This window comes from Gekko japonicus, unplaced genomic scaffold (genome assembly GCF_001447785.1).
Source record: "Gekko japonicus isolate JY-2015 unplaced genomic scaffold, Gekko_japonicus_V1.1 scaffold650, whole genome shotgun sequence".
Lineage (NCBI taxonomy): Eukaryota > Metazoa > Chordata > Lepidosauria > Squamata > Gekkonidae > Gekko > Gekko japonicus.
In genome coordinates this window covers 645,097-668,430 of record NW_015164684.1, presented here as the reverse complement: position 1 = coordinate 668,430, position 23,334 = coordinate 645,097, and the positions used below count along the sequence as shown (strand labels likewise).

The 23,334-nt window shown below is 45.6% G+C and overlaps 2 protein-coding genes across 2 annotated transcripts in view; one reads left to right on the top strand and one right to left on the bottom strand.

Moving 5' to 3' along the window:
• Positions 1-66: 66 nt before the first annotated feature.
• PTGER4 (prostaglandin E receptor 4) lies at positions 67-13,758 on the top strand. The gene is made up of 2 exons (XM_015409330.1): positions 67-1,102; positions 12,893-13,758. The coding sequence occupies exons 1-2, from the start codon at positions 287-289 to the stop codon at positions 13,487-13,489; spliced, it is 1,413 nt and encodes a 470-aa protein (XP_015264816.1). The 5' UTR covers positions 67-286; the 3' UTR covers positions 13,490-13,758.
• A 6,342-nt stretch (positions 13,759-20,100) lies between these two features.
• The window catches only part of TTC33 (tetratricopeptide repeat domain 33), a 55,037-nt gene continuing 51,803 nt past the window's right edge, over positions 20,101-23,334 (bottom strand). Inside the window, exon 5 of the mRNA XM_015409329.1 lies at positions 20,101-22,654. Coding sequence (XP_015264815.1) covers positions 22,298-22,654 — 357 coding nt within the window. The 3' untranslated portion in view covers positions 20,101-22,297. The remainder of the gene's footprint in view (positions 22,655-23,334) is intronic.

The window sequence follows — 23,334 nt, the reverse complement described above, 5'->3', positions numbered from 1 at the left end:
TGTGCGTGGGGGGGAGGCTGAGAATTTTTGTTTTTATTGAGTTCCCCCCCCCACTAATTTTTTTTAAAGAAAAAGCCTAGCTCCCCCGCCCCATCCCGGTCGAGATCTACCTTTGAAATACAAGATCTCTTCCCTTCAGATGCGTAGCAGATCCTCTGCCCTTTGGACGCTCGTTCGCACTTGTGACTTTCCGTCTTGAAAAAGAAAATCACCGCCGCCACACACACACACACACACACACACACCCCCGGGCGACCGACCCCTCATCAATTCTTTCAACCACACCATGATCCCTTCTGCCAACGGCTCCTCCAACGAGACCGCCGGCGGGGCTGCCGAGAGCGGCCGAGCCCCGACCATTCCCACGATCATGTTCATCTTCGGGGTGGTGGGCAACTTGATCGCCATCGTCGTGCTCTGCAAATCCCGGAAGGAGCAGAAGGAGACGACTTTCTACACGCTGGTGTGCGGCTTGGCGGTCACCGACCTCCTGGGCACCTGCTTGGTCAGCCCGGTCACCATCGTCACCTACCTGCAGAATAAGTGGCCCGGGGGGGACCAGCTGTGTGAATACAGCTCCTTCATCCTGCTCTTCTTCGGGCTCTCTGGACTCAGCATCATCTGCGCCATGTCGATTGAGAGGTACCTGGCCATCAACCACGCGTACTTCTATAACCATTACGTGGATAAGAAGCTGGCCGGGCTGACCCTCTTTGCCATCTACGTCTCCAATGTCCTCTTCTGTGCTTTGCCCAGCATGGGGCTGGGCAAAACCACCCTGCAGTACCCCAAGACGTGGTGCTTCATAGACTGGCGGACAAACGTGTCCACCTATGCCGCTTACTCGTACATGTACGCCGGCTTCAGCTCCTTCTTGATCATGGTCACCGTGGTCTCCAACGTCTTGGTTTGCATGGCTCTCATCCGCATGCACCGCCAGTTCATGCGGCGCACCTCCTTGGGGACGGACACCGCCTCCAGCCGCTTGTCAGACTTTCGCCGGCGCAGGAGCTTCCGACGCATGGCCGGGGCAGAGATCCAGATGGTTATTTTGCTCATTGCCACATCCTTGGTTGTGCTGATTTGCTCCATTCCTCTAGTGGTGAGTAATGCTCTGGAGACCTTTTCCCCCAATATCAGGACTTCTTTCCTTCTGTAGGAAAAGCTAAGCGCCCAACATTGTTTGTAAAACGAAGTTCTTGCTTGTGCTGTTTTCATGTGCACGATCTTTTAAAAAACACCCTTTTCTCTTCAAGAAAAAAGAAGGATCTAAGCCTATCTTGGCCTTCTTTGACAATGATTCTTATTGGGAAGGCAAGACTATGACAGTTTGCTCTCAAGATTGGTACCTTTTAACCACACCACAGTCAAGTTTTAAGGAAAATCTGATTGATGTTTCGTGCATGAAAATGATCTTTAATCTCTCCTGTTGTGTCAATAAGTTCTGAAGCTGCAGGAGCAATCTCCCCCAAGGAATAGTTTAGCAAAGTTAAGTGAACTGAAGTTGGGGTATTTTCTCTCACCTTCTTTAAGAGGGCAGAACCAAAACTCAGAATTGTGTGGGACCTAGAACTAAGCCCTGGTTTGCTTCCACCAGAAGTGATAGGACGAACACAGAAGCCTGGCAGAGAAATTGCCTAATATAAAAACTCACTGAAAGAGTATGAAGTTTTGCGCCAAGCCTGAAACTTGAATGCATTTTTTAAAAAGTTTATGGGGCCACTGTGAAGTATGCAGAGACACTCAAACGCTGTAAAAGGGGGGGGGGAGACTGCTTGGGCACTTAGAAATCACTCAGTATTAGCACAATGAGTGTGTTACATAAATATTATTGGATGGAGATGTGGGACTGAAAGATTTACCACCTGGCTGCTACTGTCTGCCGCTCAAACGGCCCTTGTCCGTTAAGTAATATTACTTTGGCTTCAAGGAAGTCAAAGATCTTGCTTTGGGAAATCTAGAGATAGCGTTAGAGTGCCACCACAACCGATCACTTAGATAAATTGGTGGCTCCTCTCTTCTGTAACTGTTGTTCACTTGACTGCAGGAGGTGAAAGGTCCATCCATTTAAAAAGCAACCTTTAATTAAATGACCCAGATCTGTCTCCTGTTGAACTCCAGGGATGTTGGGGGGGGGGATTAGTTATAGACATAGTTAGGACTTGCCCCCTGCTGTCAACTTACCAATAAAACATGACAAACTACTGTTAAGTCTTAGTGTGGATATATTAAGCAGCCCACTGAGAGTGCAGTCATGGTATTGGCATGATTGATTAACAAAAGGCAATTGTGGAGTTTACTATAAGCAAGCGTCACTTTGAACTATCTCCTTATTAAAGGTGTATCAAAAATAGCTTTGCAGTGGAGGGGGAAAGAGGCCCAGCTTGAGCATAATCATGAGGAATTCCGGTAAATGGTTATAATTTACAAGTTTGGCCAGTTTTGCAACATAACGATCATAATAGAGAAGCATGTTCTTGGTCGACAGATCATAGCACACCTTGAAGTTGTCGGGCTTGTGTCTGGCAGTGTGAAACTGTACTCGGTTGGTGACAGGGGCAGCTTTGCACGTGACATTTTTCCTACACAAAGATCATCTTCATGTCCATGCTAAAAGAGCACGCATGCGGGGAACGCACGGTGGTCTCCCTACATAAGAGCTTGTAGCAAAAGAAATCCGGTGTGCGTTCCTCATTATTGGGAGGTGGTCTCCCATGTTGGAAATTTGACCAGCATGGAATGCAGTAGGGCAAAACCATCTTGGATAATAAGAGATATACACAATCTGTGCTTAAAATACTGTGTGTTCCTGCACAAACACATAGCTCAAAAAGACTTCATCACCTGCTCAGACAGAAGTTATTCACAGGTCACATTTTGGCAGCTGAATCAGTTTGTCATAGGAGTTGATTGTTTTTGCCAGTATAATAAGCCAAGCAGATAAGTAGCAGTGGAACATATATAAGTATTAACTGAAATATCCCTTTCTCCCAGCTGAATATATTTTAAATACAGGTGGATGAGCCTCACATGTCAAGTATACAGTATTAAAAAGTAGTAGTAGAACTGCCATTCAGAATTGGGGTGTTTTGTTACGTTGAAAAATAAAAATATATATATTAAAAAAATGGGGTGGGGGTGTTAAAATGGTGGAGTGTACCACCTCAGACATGTTGGGGGAAGCATATTTTTGAACACTTGCTCCATATAGATGCTCCCTGCCTATTTTCCCTTCCAAAGTGGGGAGACACTACAAAATATGATCCCCCCCTGCCTGCCGTCTCAAAGTGATGCGCTCCAGAATTCTGCCACCTCATTCTGCTCCTGGACCTTGGCTATTCTGGAACCCTAGAAACAGAATCCACAGATCTTTTTCGAGTTTCCTTGGGAAGACATCTCCAGAAAAAGGGGGTTATGCGACAACAGTTGCATTAACAGAGTTGGAGGTGCCCTGTCCATATGTTTGGAAAACTGCTAGTCGCTCAGTGGTCACCCTGATGCTAGAATTCAGGGAAGGAAGAAGAAAGGAACATTAAACCCATCTGATATTTCCCAATAAAACAGAACATGAGAAATGTGTTTCTCAGTGGAAATCAGCCATTGCGAGCCAGGATGGAGGAATCGTGTAAGAGTTCAGTAATAAAAATTCTTGCTTGAAGTTAAGTCCTGCTTTGTTCATTTTCCAGTCACTATGTTTTAGTATTACATCTTTACCTGCAAATACTTTTTGATTACCTATGGAATCCTATGCACACTTAACTTGGGAATTAGTTCCAGCGGGATATAATTCTAAGTAAATTTACATAGGATTGCAGTATAGATTATGTATCCATTGCAAAAGGAACAGCATTTACTTTAGCACACGATTTATACATAACGTCTGTTTCCTCCCTTTGAGCTTGTCCATTTTGTCCATTTTATCCATTTGGAGAGCCAGTTTGGTGTAGTGGTTAAGTGCGCGGACTCTAATCTGGGAGAACTGGGTTTGATTCCCCACTCCTCCACTTGCACCTGGCTGGATGACCTTGGGCAAACCATAGTTCTGATAAGAGCTGTTCTTGAAAAAAGAGAAGTTTCTGTCAGAGCTCTCTCAGCCCCACCCACCTCACAGGGTGTCTGTTGTGGGGAGGGGAAGGGAAAGGAGTTTGTAAGCTGCTCTGAGACACCTTTGGGTAGTGAAGGGCAGGGTATAAATCCAATCTCTTCTTCTTCTTGCAGCTATCCTATGAGGTAGGTTAGGCTAGCAGGGAAGGACTTTCCTAAAGCGACAAAGTTTGCTTCAAAGACGAATGGGGTTTTGAACAGAAGGTGTTCACTTCCCATTGCACAAAATTTATGTAGTGTCATTTGAATGCTCTGAGAGATTGTGGCCCTGATGAAGTGTATATGTAGCTGTAGAGTTCTGTAAAAATTCGTCTGAATAAAGGGCAAACCCAAATAAGAGGAAGGCTTTCACAAAGCTGACAATAAAGTAGAGAAAATCTAGAGAACTGTGATTAGTATTTTTTTAATACACAAGGAAATATGCAATTACATGTTAGCAGGCAAAGTTATGCCTTGATATGAAAACTCATTAATGAATATGAAAATAGCAGAGCAGTAAGTATATTTAATGAGCTTGGTCACCCTGGAACATCTTTCAGAAACCAGAGTTCCTGATGCAGCAATTATCTGAGAAATGAAGGGGTTAAGCTAATTAAGAAAAAATCTGATGGGGGGAAAAATGGAAGTCACTGACAGCAAAAAGAGCGCACGTTGACAAAAAAAAGTGGTTGTTTGTACACGTGTCATGCATTCATTGTCAAATGTTGAGTGAAGGCTTTCTGTGTACTCTTAGGCTGAAGAGACAGATAAGAAGGCTGAAGGGGCACATTTTTAACAGACAAACAAAGGACATACATGGACATTTAAAAAAAAATTCACTGCTGCAGGAGGCCATGTCCTACTATAATGTTTTTTAAAGACGATGTTGACTTTGGTGTAGTGGTTAAGTGCATGGATTCTAATCTGGGAGAACCGGGTTTGATTCCCCACTCCTCCAGTTGCAGCTGCTGGATGATCTTGGGCAAACCATAGTTCTGTTAAGAGTTGTTCTTGAAAAAAGAGCAGTTTCTGTCAGAGCTCTCTCAGCCCCACCCACCTCACAGGGTGTCTGTTGTGGGGAGGGGAAGGGAAAGGGGTTTGTGAGCCACTCTGAGTGAATGGCAGGGTATAAATCCAATCTCCTCCTGCTCCTCCTCCTCTTTTAATGTTTTTATCCTGCACGGAGCCACATTTCTCTTCCACAACAGCTCCGTGCACTAGATGAGGCTGAGACTGAGAGAGTGGGCCATGGTGACCCATTAAGAGAAGCGGGAATTTGAACTTGGGTCTTCCTGGTCCAAGTGTCAGACACTCCCTCCATTATACCAAATAATTGTCCAGTCCAAGACAGTATAATGAGATCTTTCATTTGAAAATACAGATTGGCTCCTCTGCCAAGCTATTTTTAGTTCTTCCAAATGTGGCTTGGTGATTTACATTGCTAATGCTTCCTTTGAAGTGCTAGCAACTATTTGTTGGTAATGATGCTTAATTTCTGAGAGAGCAGGGCCCCGCAAGACCTGAAAGGAATCACACCCTCTGATCCAGAAGCCATTAATCTCAAATATGCGTGTGGGAGGGGTGTGGTTACTCAGTAGTGGAGGGAAGGAACTTTGCATATGTTCAATAACTGCCCATATTTGTACCTGACAGGGTTTCTGTCTGTCATCTGACATGATTCTAGTGTCATTAACTGTTGCATAACAGAAAGAAATGTCATGTGCACATTCTCCCGATAGGAAAACAGAGGCCTAGAGAGAGCTTATAAGTCGATTGCTTTCCTTCTCTTACTCTTCCCCTCTCTTAAAAGCAACTGCAAGAAAATGGTTCTGCAAGCTACCTTAGGTGGACCTATGGGTTCCCACCGACCAGCTCATGACCAGTGACATTTTAAACTGCTCTTTCCTTCAAGGAGCTCAGAGTAGTGGACGTCGTTCTGCCTTCCCCGTTTTATAATCACAACAACCCTCTGAAGTAGGTTAGGCTGAGGGAATGGGACTGGCTCAGAGACCCCCCAGTAAGCTTCATGACTGAACGGGGTCTTGAACTGGCTTCCCCAACAGAACACTCTTAACCACTACAGTGCCCTGATCTGCTTCTACTGTAGAGGAGGCAGCCTCAGTTTGCTCTGTGACATAAACGGGGATTTCCTGTGGGAATACCTTTTTTTCATCTTACTCGTTACATCAGACTCCTTGAAAATTCCTAAAACTTCAAAACATGATGGGTTGTTCTGTCACATAACAGCAAATCATGTTCTTGGCTCATGGGCAGCTAAAAATAAAGGAGGTTTATTTCATGCAGAGCCTGTACAGGGGGACGAAATTACCTCAAGGTGAGGGAGTGGGGCGGAGAGGCCCGCATCTTAACAATGTATACAGAGATCAGTTCCCCTGAAGAAAATGGCTGCTTTATTTATTTATTTATTAAATCAGATTTACTAGGCTGCCCTTCCCTACAAGTAGGGCTCAGGGCGGCTTACAATAAATAGTATACAGTCTCAGTACAACTACATTAAAACGATTGAATAAATAACAGTATGTAAAAACAAGATATGTACAATATATAAGATGGCGGAGAAATCCTAACTCCCCAGCCTCCTTGGGGGAGGGGTTACGAGGAACGGGGAGTTATATGAGAGTGCCACAAAAAGTCCGGTTGCTATCCTCAACCAAAAGCCAGACTTCTCTCGGGCCAGGTACCACCAACAAGTTCTTATTTCCTGAGTGTAATGCTATTCCAGGGGCATACTGGGTGAATTCTATGGCATTATACCGTGGTTAGGTCCCTTCTGTTCCCAAACCCTCCCCTTCCCAAGCTCAGTCCCCAAATCAACTTGATTTGCCAACTTGGAGTTGGCAACCCTACTAACACCCCCCAAATGGTGACCAGCATCTCATGACATCCTCGTAGTCATTATGGGACTGTCTAGCAAGGGGGGGGGGGACAGAGCCAAGAAGGAAAAGTGTGGTCCGTACAGGAGGAAAGAAGAAAAGCAGAAGAAAGGAAAAGTGATCGCGGCAAGGGAGAGGGAGGGGACAGGGGCAGGCAGAGAGCATGAGGAAGAGGGTTCGCGCAGCAGGAAGGTTTCCCCTCACCTGTGAGTCCTTGCAGGCCAGTTTTTGGAGCGATACAGAGACACGTTAAGTTTTTCTGGGTAAAAGTTACTTAGCAGACTCCGTTTCCTTCTTAGTATCGACCAGCTGACAAAGTATAGCAGTAGGCAGCAGACAAAAGTTTATGAGAACAGATGAAAATTTGGTAGAAGGTTGCTCCTTTGTTTGTTCATGGGAGGCGGCTGTCATAAAAGGTCACTTTATGGGAAAGCATACTTTGTGTTTACTTTCAGCTAGAAGGGGAGCCCTGGGCCTTCCCTGAAAGCCTGAGATAAGATCCTATTCCTGTGACATCCAGTGTGGTAGAGCATATCAGGGGGAGACCTGGGTTCATTCTCTCTCTCTCTCGCACACACACAGAAAGCGCCATAGAAATGTTTTAATAACAACAACAACAACAACAAGAACAACAATAATAATGAATGGTACAGTTACATGGAAGACTGTACCGTGTGCATTGTTGAGTGAGTTCTGTGAGGTCCCATTCAACCTGTTGTCTTTTCTTTTCCCCTAGCAGGGGATTCAGTGATCTCCAACTACTGCAGCTGAATTTTAAGAAAGTGGTTGCCTTTAAAGATAGGATTGCCAACCTCCAGGTGGTGGCTGGAGATCTCCTGGGATTACAGCTCATCTCCAGGCAACAGAGATTAGTTTCTCTGGAAAAAATGGCCACTTTGGAAGATTATCCCCCACTGAGCCCCCCCGCCCCAAACGCTCCCCCACTCAGGCTTCACCTGCAAAATCTCCAGGTATTCCCAGCCTCGAGCTGGCAATCCTACTCTTCCATGCCCTATCTAATCTGGCCCAAAGCAAAGTGTTGATTTCTGAGTAAGAGGTGCTAAGAAAAGCTCAGTCAGAAGTCATACCCTTTGAGTCTGAATCCCTGCGTCTTAATCCCAAATATCTTCCGGGGGAGGTAGCAGCGGTTTCAAAGTTCTGCAGGAAATAGATTTTGCACATACTCAGAAGCTACTTTTCACTTCCAGTTTTCCGCTCACATGTTGCAGTACTTTGTTCCTGAGTGCCAATTACAAGTATTAGTTTGTGTGTGAGTGTTGCTTGCAGTATAACTTCTTATTACAAGAAACAGCAGCCAAAAACCTATTATTTTTTTATTTATTTATTGGACATAGTGTTCCTGAAGTTGTATAGCAACAAAGCTTGAAGAAAAGAGGTCGCTTTGAATCAGTTACCTGTTGCAATTAAGCACCAAAGTTCTGGTTCAGATTTAGGTAGGAACTACAGACTTCAAAGGTGATTCACGGCGTCAGTGTGTTTCTGTGAGTTCTGGAAATTGCTGCATCCATTAATTTGCAATAAGCATCTAGTTTGATGAATTTAAGGTAATGTCTTGCTTCAAAATGGATTAGCAAACACCAGCTCTCAGATTAAAAAATAGGGATGGGAGTGGGCCTTTGTACAACCGGCAAGTAATTGGGTTCACTGAAATAGGCTCCAAAGTGTGTAGGGTTTTTTCACTGTTTGGAAAGGGCTATTATTATTGGCAAGCACTCAGACCTTGCAAAAGATATAGTAAATAAATGTTAATCAAGTTCTGAGATAAAAAGGAAAGCTATTGAACGAGGTATCCTAGCCGATCTCGTGGCTATTTTTTTATTTTTTAAAAAATTAATCAGACATACCACGTCTGCTTCGTCAGAGTTTTAGGAACAGCTGGATACACATTAATGCTTTCCCAAAGTGGCCCTGCATCAGAAATCTTTAATACCAAATGTACAAGCCGTGGGTGGAATTTAGACTATGACTGCATTTCCCTGGAAGTAACCCTGTTAATTAAGGGGATGAGAAGACAACTTCATTGAAGCGGTTATCAGAGTGGTGAAGGAGAGAACATCCCACATCTGTGTGATCAGAAATTCAGTTTGGCTTTTCTGGCTGTGTATAAAATCCAAGAGCGAGCTTAGTTGCACAGGAACCGGCCGGAACAAACTTGTTTTGCAATACCAGATAATGCTAGAGAGCCATTATTTTAAAGGACAGACGACATTCATAGAAGAGATGCAGCAGCATCCCAGGGCTGTTCCATGCAGTCCACGTTTTATTGTGTGTGCATAAAATGGTACACAGCCTTCTAAAATGTAATCTGTGTGCATAAAACGAACGTTTTCAACTACGGTGCAAAGTTTGAGCCCAGCGGCACCTTTAAGACCAACAAAGTTTAATTCCGGGTATTTGTTGGTCTTAAAGGTGCCACTGGACTCAAACTCTGTTCTATTGCTTCAGACCAATGCGGCTACTCACCTGAATCTATTTTCAACCACAGATATAGTACAGGTATATGTGCCAAGTTACCCATGGCTTCCCGCTGGCCGCAAGCATGCCTTTGATTTTACCATCCTGTGTGTGTTTATGCAGAATTAAGGCCCATTATATTCAGTATGACATTCTCTAGTGAAGTCTGCATAAGATTGGAACCTCATTGTTCCTTATTTTGGATGTATCAATCTAGTAGCTGCACCTGGCTGATCGTCTGATGGCTTTTAATCTTACCTTGAGACTTATTTAGTTATTGGTTATAAATACCATTACAGTTTGTTAGATTTCTATTCCACCCTGCAGGTGTGGGTAACCAGCTATAACTATTTGTCTGGTCATCTGTGGTGAGTGAGATTTGCCTCCAGGGAAACCAGGCAAGGAAATTTTAAAAATAATTTTCAAATCCCTGACATTTTGTCAGGCTTTCTTTGTGGGCTAATAACTTTGATCGGGCTATTTGTACAATTGCAAAATATTCAACTGTATGGTAAAAGAAACGACCAACTAAAGTAATAAGGATATTTGAGCTTCAGCCTCATAATTCTGCAATCCTGACCACCAGAATTTGCTCAGATGCGAAGGTTGGAAAGTCACCAAGGAAAGCCTGATTTGTGGAGTACCTTGAGCCTAAATTGGGAAGTGGGCGTGTGGCAAATAAAAATTAAGTGCAATAATTTATCGTGGTAATTTTCATAGCAATATGACATGGCGTTACCCTCTAACATTTCACATATGGGATTAGGTATACCCTTTGGTCATACAGCATCTCTACTCTTCCTTCCTCCACAACTACCGTCGTGTACTCAGTGTGTGGCACATCTCTTGCTGTTTGATTCTGTTTCCCGCTCTGTAAATAACGAGGAGTTGTAAGCATGGCAGATATAGTAATGTTGTTGTCCTGGACCAAACTGTTTTCAAAAGAGCACATTCCAAAAGAGCACATGCTGTGTACTTCCTGCATATTGCAGGAAGAAGCTGGTAAGATCCAGGAGGAGAACCTAGTAGACTCTAGCCCTAAGTGTCCAACTCTGTATTGGCTGCCACTTCAGTGGAATCTGTTGGCTGTAACATCAGTCACTTGAAGCTTTGTACTTGGATTGGTTGGCTGTTCAAAAGTCTTCTTGCTGCTTTTACCCCTCCTGTAAGCAACCAGCCTTTAGTTTTGGCGGCAGCCGTCCAGAGAGCTGCTAACTTCACTCTTTCTTTCCCTGGCGTGCTTTCCCCAACTACTTGTACACAAGGGAAAGGAGCAGCCTGCAGTGTAGACACTATGCCATCTAGTGGCCAGAAAACTAGTTGGAATTCAAGGATTTTCCAAAAAAAACACACCCTCCCCCGGGGCGAACTCTCATCTCTGCTCTTCTCTCTAGTAGAAGCGGTCCCTCAGGATCAGAGCCAATACCTTTATGCAGAACAACCCCTGTTATTAAGATGCAGTGTGCATCTTTCTAGATATCTCAGAACTCTTCTTTAGGTGTATGTTCAAAGGAACAGGGAGGGAAGAGATTGGTCTGTTTCACCGGAACAGTGTTCTGCAACCTCTTCGACCAAATTCTTTTAAAAATGTTCAAAAGTTCATGAGTTTTCAGCATGCAGATTGAAAACTTCATTTCCCTCTTGAGTGTTCTGGCACCTCTTTTTCCACACACACACACACACAAAAAAGCCCTGGTCTGTTTGTTTTCCATACAAGGTAGAGGGCTTTGCATAGTGCAATAATCTCAGTAAGAGGGACTTTCTGAGATATCTAAGGAAGTTAAAGATGATTTATAATGTGATAAACGAATGCTTACAAATGGGTAGGTAAAGGTTCCCTTGCTCGAAATCCAAATGGGTAAAAGGTAAAGGTTCCCTTGCTCGAAAGCCAGTCGAATCCGACTCTAGGGTTGCGGTGCTCATCTCCGTTTCAAAGCCGAAGAGCCAGCGCTGTCCGAAGACGTTTCCGTGGTCATGTGGCCGGCATGACTAAACGCCGAGGCGCACGGAACGCTGTTACCTTCCCACCGAAGTGGTACCTATTTATCCACTTGCAATTTCTTGCTTTCGAACTGCTAGGTTGGCAGGAGCTGGAACTAGAGACGGGAGCTCACCCCGTCTTGCGGCACCCGGGTCTTGAACTGCTGAACTACTGACCTTCCACAGCCTGCAGTTCAGCGTCTTAACCACTTGAGCCACCGCAGCTCCGTTTACAAATGGGGCATACTTGCAAATCAGAGAACATAAGATTGTAGCCTAAGATTTGGATTCTGTACTTTCTGTCCACTTGTAGAAGCAGGCTTGGGTTGTGGAGCATGTTCTGCTGGCACAGTTGCTTTGAGCTCATGCAAGACGCTGGTCTTCTATGAGCCGGCAGAGCCTAGCGCCACGGGAACGTGCAGTGCAGCAGAGGCTAGCTAGCACCTTTCAAGCAGAAGGAAAAGTGCAGAATCCACCTCCCTGTCTTACCCATTCCTTTGTCATGTTTCCAGGAATAGACTTCAGATCTGGAGTGTGTTGGGTTTTGACATGAAGCCCTGTGAGTGCCTTTTAAGTTACTGGCTAGCATCCTGAACATTAGTCACACATGTACAATTAACTGTCCATAGGATTACAGCCAGCATTCCTATAATATAATATAAATAAGACAGGCCAGATTCACATTGAAAGAAGTCGGCAGTCTTGTTGTGTGCTGTCTATCTTCCTAAATGATGTGTTATTATTATTACTATCTTTTTAAAAAAAGGGTTTATTCCAGGGAAGCTCTTTAAACAAAATAAGTATTAACAAGCCACTACAGGTGAAATTTGGAGGGTATTAAAAAATGTTTTCTTGAATATTCAAGTCTTGGAAGATACCCACCAAAAATTACTTCTAACCTCAAAAGAGTGTTACAGTTCCAGGCTTGTTCTGAAAAGAGAGTTTTGCCTGTGAGGTGGAAACTTGGGCCCAATTTTGTTTTGAAACGTGTGTTTACGAGAGGCTGACTGGATGAAAGTATTCAGCAATTGGCTAGATCTTCCAAAATGACTCAAGGCCACATTCTGTACCTATTACACACCCAGAACACTTAACAGCAGATTTGGTGTATGAGGAGTGTGGGGGTTTTGGCTTGTAGAAAACAAAACAAAAAAAGAAATCTGCTCCACCAAAGTCTTTGAAATGATGAACACGGGCCAAACGCCTGGTACCGGAGAGAGCAAAACTATCTGAAATAATCTGTCAAGGGTTTATTGGACTGTGGTTTAGATAATGGGGGATGTCTTTTATCCCTCCCTGAGATCAACTTGCGGGAAATGTTTTCCGTTCCAAAAATATCTCCACAGTGACATGATGCAAAACCATTCTCTGCCCGTTGGCCTTCCCTGTTGTAACATGCATGTGGCCAGCCAAATGCTTGACTTGTACATGGATCCTTATGTGTCTCCTGTTCCCTTCAGGTGCGCGTCTTTGTGAACCAGCTCTACCGGCCACCCGTAGTGATGGCCATCCAGAAAAACCCAGACCTGCAGGCCATCCGCATCGCTTCGGTCAACCCCATCCTCGACCCCTGGGTGTACATCCTCCTCCGCAAGACGGTGCTGAGCAAAGCCATTGAGAAGGTCAAATGTCTCTTCTGCCGCATCGGAGGGGCCCACCGGCAGCACTCGGGAAGCAACTGCAACTGCACCGACGGCCGCAGGGCCTCGGTGGCCACGGCCAACCATTCGCCATCCTTCATCTCTCGAGAACTGAGGGAGGTCAGCAGCACCTCCCAGACTCTTCTGTACCCCCTCGAGCCGAGCGAAGGCATGGCTGGAGGGCGTATGCTCTTGCCGGGAGCCACCAGCAGCCTGGCCCAGTCAGACACTACGTCCATAAGGACACTGAGGAGCTCAGATACCTCAGACTCGTCACAGGGTCAGAACTCCGAGAAGGTGTTTCTGGTGAACGAACTCCGGCCTGATGGCGAGATTGGCGCCGCCGCCTCCAAAGGCAGCTCTCTGCAAGTAACCTTCCCTTGTGAGACGCTGAACTTGTCTGAGAAGTGCATATGAGCAAAAGGAAGGAAGGAGGGACTGGTACGATGGACATATCAGATGTCAACCCATCTGTGGGTCCTGCTGCTGCTGAGGTGCAGCCAATGCCTATGGGCGTGCCTACGGGCGTTTTCGCTTTCTCAGTCTGATGGGAACCGTGTAGCCATTCAGAGCGAGGTGAACTGGGAAGGGGCACCCATGAGAGACAAAATGGCAGCCATCAGAGGTAGAATCAAGCATCCTAACGGCTTGGGATGCTACACCTGGGCACTCTAGATGTGCTGTTTGCCCCCTAAAGAGGGGGGGAATGCAGCTGTGCCTAACGTTTGGCACAGCTCTTGCAAGATTGCCAAACAGTTGTCAAGTGCTTTTCTTCTGTGCACGTTTGGCACAGAGCTCTTGCAAGATTGCCAAACAGTTGTCAGGCCTTGCCAAAGTAAAGCAGATGAATGTAGTGGAGTCGGAAGCACAGGCTTTTCTACTCATTGCCCTGTCTTGCCCTGGGATGGAAGGTTGTTTTGTTTTCCAAAAGTCCGGGGTTGGAAAGTTGCCATTTTCCTTTCCATCCAAACATGATTGAAGCATACTTATACCCTATTCCTCTCCCTGTCACATAATAAGGTTCAGAGAGTACTAAAGTCTAACACGGTTTGCTGGGTTGTTATGTAGAATAACCTTCACAGCTGCCCTAGCGAATACAAAATTGGGGAGGAAAAAACTAAACCTCCCCTCTGGTGTGAAAAATGTGAATGACTCTGGCTGTATATTATGTTGTGACTGAATGTATTTTTTTTAAAAAATGCACTCTTCTCTGTGAGAAGGTTAATTATTAATACAAAGTATAGAAAAAAATAATATTGCAAGTTCCTCTTAACACCTGCCGCTAGGTTATTTCCCCCCCCCATTCAGTTTATCTTCTAGACACATCAACTCAGAAAGACCAAAGCAGAGCTAATTCTTAAAATAGGAATTTGGAATTCAAAGGGAATGTTTTATTGTACTGCTGAGCGAGATGAATGGGTTTTTTTTACAAAATGTTCCTTATATTATGGGTGTGCGCCTGTTTTATGTTCTGTGAATGTATTCAGAATACAGTGTCATTGGCCCGTGGGACCAATCCAGTGCTCTAAATATGAACAAGTTGCTTACCTGTAGCCAGTGTTGAGTGGTCACCTGTGCAGTCACATGATCGGAAAGATTCCAACTGAGGCTTTGTGCATGCTCAAGCTCCAAAACTGTGTGATGTGCAGACTGTGAAGAACTGATCAGGGGTCATTTTGTAGAAAAAGAGCTAGGGGAACTCATTAGCATAACTCATTAGCATATGCCACACCCCCTGACATCACCGGAAGTGTGTCATGGGGCCACACCCCCTGACATCACCGGAAGTGTGTCATAAGGCCACACACCCCGCCCCCAATGGTCCCGGCCGCCGCCGGCCTTGAAGCTCCACTGCCGAGCCCCATGAGGGCCCCGGCGGTGGACCTGCAAGGTCGGCGGGAGTGCAAGGAAGCCCCGCGAAGGCCCTCCCTGGCCCCAGGCAGGCAGGGGTGGGGAGAGGCAGGGAGGAAGCAACTTACCCTCCCTCTTCTCCTGCCTCCTCCTGGCTGAATGAAGGCCGGAAGCGGGGCGGCTGGAAGCAGGGAGCGGGGCTTCGTCATGTGCACCGCCCCCGTACCTCGCCGGGGGAACTGCGGTCCCCCCCGAAATGACCTCTGGAACTGATAAATACTTACAGCTTGAGCCTATGTATATTTGAAGGCAAGCCTTCCGCATGTCCAGTTCTTGAGCATCTGTAGTCCTAAGCCTTCCCGCATTCAGACGTCATGATCCACTGTGGTCTGTTTAAGCCAGGGGTTCCCAATCTTGTTGAAGTTGTGGGTACTTTTGGAATTTGAAAAAAAGGTAGAGGGTTGGCACAACAAAATAGTTGGCATGGGGGTTTTTTTGGGGGGGGAAATCTAAAATGACATCATTGGTTTTTTTAAAAAAACATCTGCCACTGCAAAATCAGCCTGTTTAGATAGGCTTACGCTGACCAGCATATTGCCATTTCTCATAGGCTACAAAACAATGAAGGTGGTTGTTTATCTCATTGATGGGACCAGTGTGCAAATTGCACGGGAAACCTGGAGCCCGGAACAGCACCGGTTTAGTGCACGCTTATGGGAGGGTTTGAAATGGAACATAGGAGTCGGTCTTTGTTCGGGATAAATTGGCCCGAAGTTAAAAGAATGTGATCTTGTCTGTGATTCTGACGTGTTTTCTTTGTCGATATTCAAAAGCCCCCCCCCCATAGTGGTGATATTTCTTTCATGCTAGAAGCTAACTTCTCGGCTCCGTTCTGTGTCGTGCCCTTGCCATACGAGACAAATGCCGTCGCACCGATGCATCTGGGATAAAAGGATTGTGCTGCTCTTTTTTTTTGGATTGAGTTTGGTCCTCAAGAAAGCAGAACTTTGTGCTACAACATGCAGTGATAAACCTGCAGCCTGCTCAGGTCAGAGAGGAGGTGTGGCTCAGTGGAAGAGTACATGGCTTTGCATGCATAAGGTCCCAGGTTCAATCCCTGGTATCTCCAGTTACGGGATCTGACCTAGCAAGGCCAGAAAAGCTCTTGGAGAGCTACAGTCAATCCAAACAGATAATACGGGCTACTGCAGGCCCAGTGGTCTGGCATGGATAAGGCAGCTTCATATGTTCACAGACAAACCGAGGTTGTATCTTCATTAGCAGTGACAACTGATATGATAAAATGAGGTTGAATCCAGGCAGCTTTTCTACTGGTGAAAAGGGGAGGAGAGGACCCTTTTGCCCACCCCTATATGCCTGTATTGGGGATCATGGAACCTGCACGGACAAAAGTTATGTGGGACAAGAGTTGTAGAAAGGAGAATTGAAGGAGACTGAATGAAGCGCTGCCTGGATCCAACCCAAGGATGATGAGGCCTTAACTTTTCATCTCAGAAATAACAGTAACTGAAGGCCAGAGGGACTTTGTACTTGTTCAAAAGCTTCGTCTTGGTATTGTTATCCTGTAAAGGTGTTTGGAAAATCTGGCTTTTGTCAAGGAAAATAGTAAGCATGCTCTGCCGCTTCCCGTGTCTTCATGTGAATTGCTTTCTGCTGGAATTAGAATTCTGAGCCTCAAAATTGATGATACATTTTTTTTTAAACTGTTTGTATTGGCACAAATCACTTTTTTTTGGAGGAGGGAAATCAGAATTAAATGCAGACGGTGCCGCTGGAGTTCAAACATTAATGCGTGTGTGCATCTGTGTATTCATTCTCAGACATGACTGTACTCATACTTCACCCAGATAACACCAATGTCACATTTAAGAACACGCACACGTTTTTAAGTATTCATAGAATCACAGAGCTGGAAGGGGCCCTACAGGCCATCTAGTCAAACCCCCTGCTCAATGCAGGATCAGCCTACAGCAGTGGTGGCGAACCTATGGCACGGGTGCCAGAGGGGGCACTCAGAGCCCTCTCTGTGGGCACGCGGTCCATCGCCCCAGCCAGGCCCAGACCATCGTTAAAGTGTCGAATTCTCTGCCAAATAATTTTAAGTAAATGAAAGCATTTGGGATTGCTTTCCTTACTTTGTTTGGATCATTTTAAGTTAATGTATGAGTTGTTTTTTCTAAAGTAAAACCTCCGTATTCAGGTTAAATTGCCGTGTTGGCCCTTTGCAATAAATAAGTGGGTTTTGGGTCGCAGTTTGGGCACTCGGCCTCTAAAAGGTTCGCCATCACTGGCCTAGAGCATCCCTGACAAGTGTTTGTCCAGCCGCTGCTTAAAGACTGCCAGTGAGGGGGAGCTCACCACCTCCCGAGGCAGCTGATTCCACTGTGGAACAACTCTTACCATAAAACAGTTTTTCCTAAGATCCAGCTGGTACCGCCCGCCCTTCATTTAAACCCGTTATTGCGAGTCCTCTCCTCTGCTGCCAACAGGAACAGCTCCCTGCCCTCCTCTAAGTGACAGCCCTTCAAATACTTCAAGAGGGCAATCATGTCCACCCTCAACCTCCTCTTCTCCAGACTAAGCATTACCTTGTGAGAATATTTTGCAGGAGAGACTTTGCTCCATCTGCTCAGTGCAAGGCATTAGATAACTCACCAGTCAGTTACCTGATAGTCCAGCATTTTCGCAAAAACCAACTGCCTGTCCCAGCCAGCAAGGTAAAAGACCACCGCATGCTGTTTTTAATTACCTCTGCTTGCTGACTCCTTTCTCTGTAACACCCCTCTCACCTTCAGGCTGGGATAGAAGGACTAGGGGATCCCCGTTCCTACTTGTATCTGACGAAGGGAGCTCTGACACTTGAAACCTTGTACCCTGAAAATCTTGTTGGTCTCTAAGGTGCTGCTGGACTCCGATCTAGTGAAGTAAATTTAATAGTCTACACAGCTGCCTCTGTGGTACAAGGTGGTCTGAGGGGTGGTTGTTTTTTAAAAAGTATGGTTAGTTCCAATGCAGAACATACACATTTTCGCTTGGGTCAATGTGAAAAGAATACATGTTACAGTGGAAGGTACTAAACATCCCAATTAGGATGGTGTGTGTCAGGGGTAGTTTCATAGAAAAAGAGCTAAGGGAACTCATTAGCATAACTCATTAGCATATGCCACACCCCCTGACATCAGGGGCCCGGCGGTGGACCTGCAAGGCCGGCGGGAGTGCGAGGAAGCCCCGCCAAGGCCCTCCCTGGCCCCAGGCAGGCAGGGGTGGGGAGAGGTGGAGAGGAAGCAACTTACCCTCCCTCTTCTCCTGCCTCCTCCTGGCTGAATGAGGGCCGGAAGTGGGGCGGTCGGAAGCAGCTCACCCGGGGGAACTGCGATCCCCCCCGAAATAACCTCTGGTGTGTGTCAAATCTCCGAATCATCGTAACTGAATGACGGAAACACGGATTACTACAGAAGTCTCAAAATGAGATGTTTGCATGTCACTTTAAAAATGGGTGAAGTGTTGTGGTGTAGTAACCCCAAATAATTACACCTCCCTCGGAAAGCTAAATGTTGGGCCAAGTGCCTCAGGTTAACGGTGGAACCGTGTTTACAATTTAACAGCTGATGCCAAGGAGCTGACCATAGAAGGCTAGAAGGCAAAGCCATGATGCTGGGAGAGATCTAGCACTCTTCACCTCCTTCAAGCAGCTCTTGGAATATTTCCAAGCAGCACCCAAAAACACGCACCTACACTTGTAGGATATAAGCTGATACGTGAATGCTCGTGTTGTACATGTTATCAACGACTTTTATAACAGTAGATCACTCCCTCGCCCTGCCAGGCTAATAAGTCTAACTAAGATTATCACTTGAAGAAATCTTAAGTGAATGGATCAATTAAATCTGCATGGATTTGCATACAGAGATTTTTTTTCCTGAGGAAGGGGGAGCAAACTTCTTTTGCTTTTAAGTGATACACGCCATTGGCGTTACCCGGTAAAATGCCCTACAGAAAACAGAATGCTTCTTTGTAGGATGACACACGCTTCCCCAGTTTCTGTGAGCGATTGCATTAAAAAGACACCTTTCCAGATGATTAAAGAGGACTTTAACTGATTTACCAACTGAGCTTCATATCCCTGTTTAGTTCACTATTTACACCCCCCTTTTCCTCTTGGCTCAAGGCAACCTTGGCCCCAAATCAACAATGCACACTGCTGTCCACTCAGAGAGAAAACTAAATTACAATTCCGGTGATCACAGCCCCTGTAAAGAGAATTACTATGTTGCCACAGTCAGAGATCACTTTCTCAACTGCATCCACGTGCGGCTCAACTCGAGTGTTTCTCCAAGCATGTGTCATGACTCATGTAGCTGAAGACCTAAGCAAACAAAAATGAACCCTCAGTTGCCTACCTAGAGGGAAAAGAGAAAGCGGCATCTATGGAAAATGAGACGTTCCAATAGGCCACTTGGAGGGACAGCTTCAGGGCCTGGGGCCTCCATCCCTAACCAAAGGGACCCTCCCCCAAAAGTAATTCCGGAGACAGCCGCATTAGTCTGTTGCAGCAAAAAATAAACAGCAATGTTGCAATAATAAATGAACCCCTCCTTGGGGGAGGGCCGTGGCGCAGTGGAAGAGCCCCTGCTTGGCATGCAGAAGGTCCCAGGTTCAATCCCCGGCACCTCCAGTTAAAAAGGTTCAGGTGATGGGAGATGTGAATGACCTTCACCTGAGATCCTAGAAAGTCACTGCCGGCCTGAGTAGACTACACCGATCTTGACGGACTGATGGTCTGATTCAGTATCGGGCAGCTCTGTGTACGTCTCGTGGCACCTTTTGAAAAGTAGTTGTTAACCAGGGGCTTCGTCAAAGGTGGTGGTGGTGGTGGTGGAAAGTACCGTCAAGTCACAGCTGATCTACGGCGACCCAGTTCAGAGGTGGTTTGCCATTGCCGGCCTCCACACATGTGAAAAATAAGCAAAATCATGCAAACCTGCACAAACAGGTTTACAAATAAACCTTCCTTGCAGCAGTATCTGGACTATTTAGATGCAGAATTCTGGCAACTCTGTTTTCAGAGTATCACTCCCAAGCATTCAAACAGACTTAACAGTTTACCTTTTTTTAACTTCATGCATTGCACACAAACCCATTTAATCGCATGGGAAGCAAACTTTATTTACAACATAAAAATACCTGAAAACCAAGATCGAAGCATGACAAATAAGAAGCAGAATAAGAACGATGCCACCACTTACTTGAGTAGAATGGCAACTGGCTGCGACTTCTAAGGAAACTATCCCACACATCCAAGTATTATAGGAAAGGAAGTGTCAGCAGTGCCTTATCCTGTCCTAAATGCATTTTTCATGGTGAAGCATCATGCATGAATGAGGCGGAAAGGACAGTTAAGCTCTACTATGCTGAGCCAAATTTAAAGTAGTTTCACTAGCAATGCCACCAACCTTGTACTCTCATTGAACATGCTAAGAATAAATCTGCCCACCATTTCCAGGGTTTTTCACAGCCTGGGGCCCTATACAGGATAACTTTGGCACAGATAGATTCCCCCTGAACAAAATGGGCTGTACTTGTAAGTAAATGTGCATAAGATCAGGTGAGATAAAATTGCAGGCTACATAAATTAAAAATTTGGTAGTCTCCTGGGAGAAAAAGACAATAATCTGAGTCAAAAGCAAGGTCTGGATCTAGCCCGGCTCTTCCAGTAAAGCTGTCTTATTAAAAACAAAAGTTTGCTTTATTAAAGCATGCTTTGTAAACAGGAGGGCTGAGCCGGGAGGGCTATAAACCAACTGTGTGTGACTCCAAGGAGTAGACACAACTTTCTTCAGAATGTTTCCGCTGAAGAAATGGACCAGGCATCTAATAAATTGAGAATGTGGCTAAATCTGATCTTAGTACATGAAGGGCTACCCACGGAGAAGTCCGGTTTACAAAACAACCTAAGTAGACTTATCAGGAGTTTATGGGAAAATAGCACAGGATATTCAGATCTTTTGTGAATATTTATTAAAATCATGTCAACCTTGACTATGATTTGGACACATGAGCTCCAATTCCGTGGATCTGTCCCACTCAAGGAGGCGCTTTCCTCTGATGCGAGGGGACTTCTGCTGGTGGACAAGCCCCTTGTATCAGCAGAAGGCTCCTTATACGGAAGGGAAAACATTATTGCAAGCGGAACAATGTTTCACATCACTCAGCCTGCAGAGTTAGTAATGAGGGCAAATAAAACCGAGGACACCACATTCTCTCCTGTTTCTTCTCAAGCTTGCTACCATCTGGTATTTTAAAATTACAAAAGCAGGCAGGAAAAACAGCGAATTCCCAGCCATGACGATAAACTGAACAACTTGTTTCATGTTCAGAGGAATGGGGGAAGCAGCTAATAAACTGAATATGTTCAATTATATATAATTCGAACGACACGCATGCTCCAAACGGCTCCTGGTGATCATTCGGCACTTGCTTTGCGATAGTCCAAGTTTGGGTCTTGGGAACTCATTTGCCCGTCATTTTTTTCAAAGACATTTATATATTTATATTTATGTATTGCTTCTTTGGAAACTGGGGGGAGAGGAGGAGTGATGCCTCCTGCTCCTTCTGTTCATTCGATTAACTGAAAAACAAATGTGTTTTAATAGCTGGGTTTCAAATCACTCTAGTGCAAGGGTCGGAGGATGCTGCTGAAACGAGCACGGGAAAGCCAAGGGATTGGTGGTGTGGAGGCACCGCCCATGATCAGCCATAGCAACAAACTGGGGAGGGAAAGGAAGCCGGGCCATTAGGTTGCACAACAGGTGGGAAGATCACCTCCAGGCTTCTATACGGTATGCATAAAGACCAGAGACGAGAACAGGCCATGTGAGGCAGTCAAGGGAGAAATTCAAATAGTATTTATGGGACCACCGATGGTAATCTTCCCATAGAAACGATGAGAGTGTCACGCAGCACCTAAACTTCAGTTCCCCCGGGAAAGCCACCATATTCAGACCAGGAGCATAACAAGGCTAGAGGAAGCCACCCACCATACTTCCATGGTAATTTTCCTCTTTTGCCCAGGATTACCTATTCTCTCTGTACCCGGCAGCATTCAATTTGTGGCCACCTTGTAGCACCTGAAGCTCCCTTGAAGTACGACCACTGGGATCTTCCTCCCCTTCCTATTGGCACAGGGGTTTGGAAAGCAAAGGGTCGCAACTATACACCCACTGAAGCCTAACTTGGCAGGGCAAGCTGTCAGAGGAGCTGTCCCAGTTATTGATGATTTCCAGAGGAGGCTGAAGCACACAGGGGACACACGGGCAAGAAAGCCCTCAAAAGGAAGGGTCGTTTTCAGACCCTTTATCGGGCTTTGATAAAAACAGTACTGTCCGGAGTTGTCGTGCATTCCTCTTTTTCAGTTACAGTCTCCACAGTCCCTGAAGCTGACACTATCACTACAGTTTTTGAGGGAGACGTGTTCTTTTCCTTCTCGGCGATGGCTGCACAGACGGCTAGAATCTCGTCACTTTCGAAATCGTAATCCGGGATTGGTTCCTCTGAAGTCTCCCCCTGAGCCGCCGTTCCTTGGGTGGCTGTCCCAGTCTTGGTGGCTTTCTCTTGCTGTTTGTGTAGCTGTCTTGCCCAAGAAAGATCCTCATTCCACAGTTCGGGGTTCACTGGGCAGATGTGCAAGGCAACCTGGAAACTTCGGATTGCCTAAGGAAGAGAAGGGTGGAAAGAGCAAAGTGAGAATTCGTCGATGCCAGCGAAAAACAAGGGGTGCTATATTACGTAAAACGTTTATGAGAATAACGCAGAGAGGGCTCAATAAAATCAAGATTGCGAGAGAGTGTATTTACAAAATAATCACTTGGCTCTCACATGCACATTCCTTCAGTCCAAGCAGCACCCAATGAGCTGTCAGCTGTTCTGGATGTGTCCTTACGACAGAAAATAGGTTACAGCTTCCATATCTTTGTTCTAATGTATAAACATTCCGGGTATCCCTACTAGCCCAGACCAGCCTGATCTAGGAAATGAAGCAGGGTCAGTGCTTGGATGGGAAGCTTGGATGGGAAGACTGGGGCTGCGATGCTGGGGAAAGCAAAGGCAAACCGCCTCTGCTCATCTCTTGCCTTCAAAATCCCTTGAGGACACTATGACTCAGTTGCGACTTGACGACACATTTCACGGGGCCACTATGAGTCGGCTGTGACTCGACGGCACCCTTTGCCCTATAAACATTCCAGCTTCAGATCTGCACAGAGCTCTGGCATCTGATGAAGAATCCTGTGTGGCCCAAAAGCTTTTAGCCCTTTACACCGACAGCAGGTAAATCCAACCAAGATCATTGTGTTTTCTTTATATCTCTTTCGAAACATCAGAGCTGCTTCTAG

Coding starts and splice junctions, on each gene's coding strand:
- PTGER4 (XM_015409330.1), top strand. CDS start 287: ATGATCCCTTCTGCCAACGGCTCCTCCAACGAGACCGCCGGCGGGGCT. Junction 1,103..12,892: donor TTTGCTCCATTCCTCTAGTG/GTGAGTAATGCT, acceptor TGTTCCCTTCAG/GTGCGCGTCTTTGTGAACCA.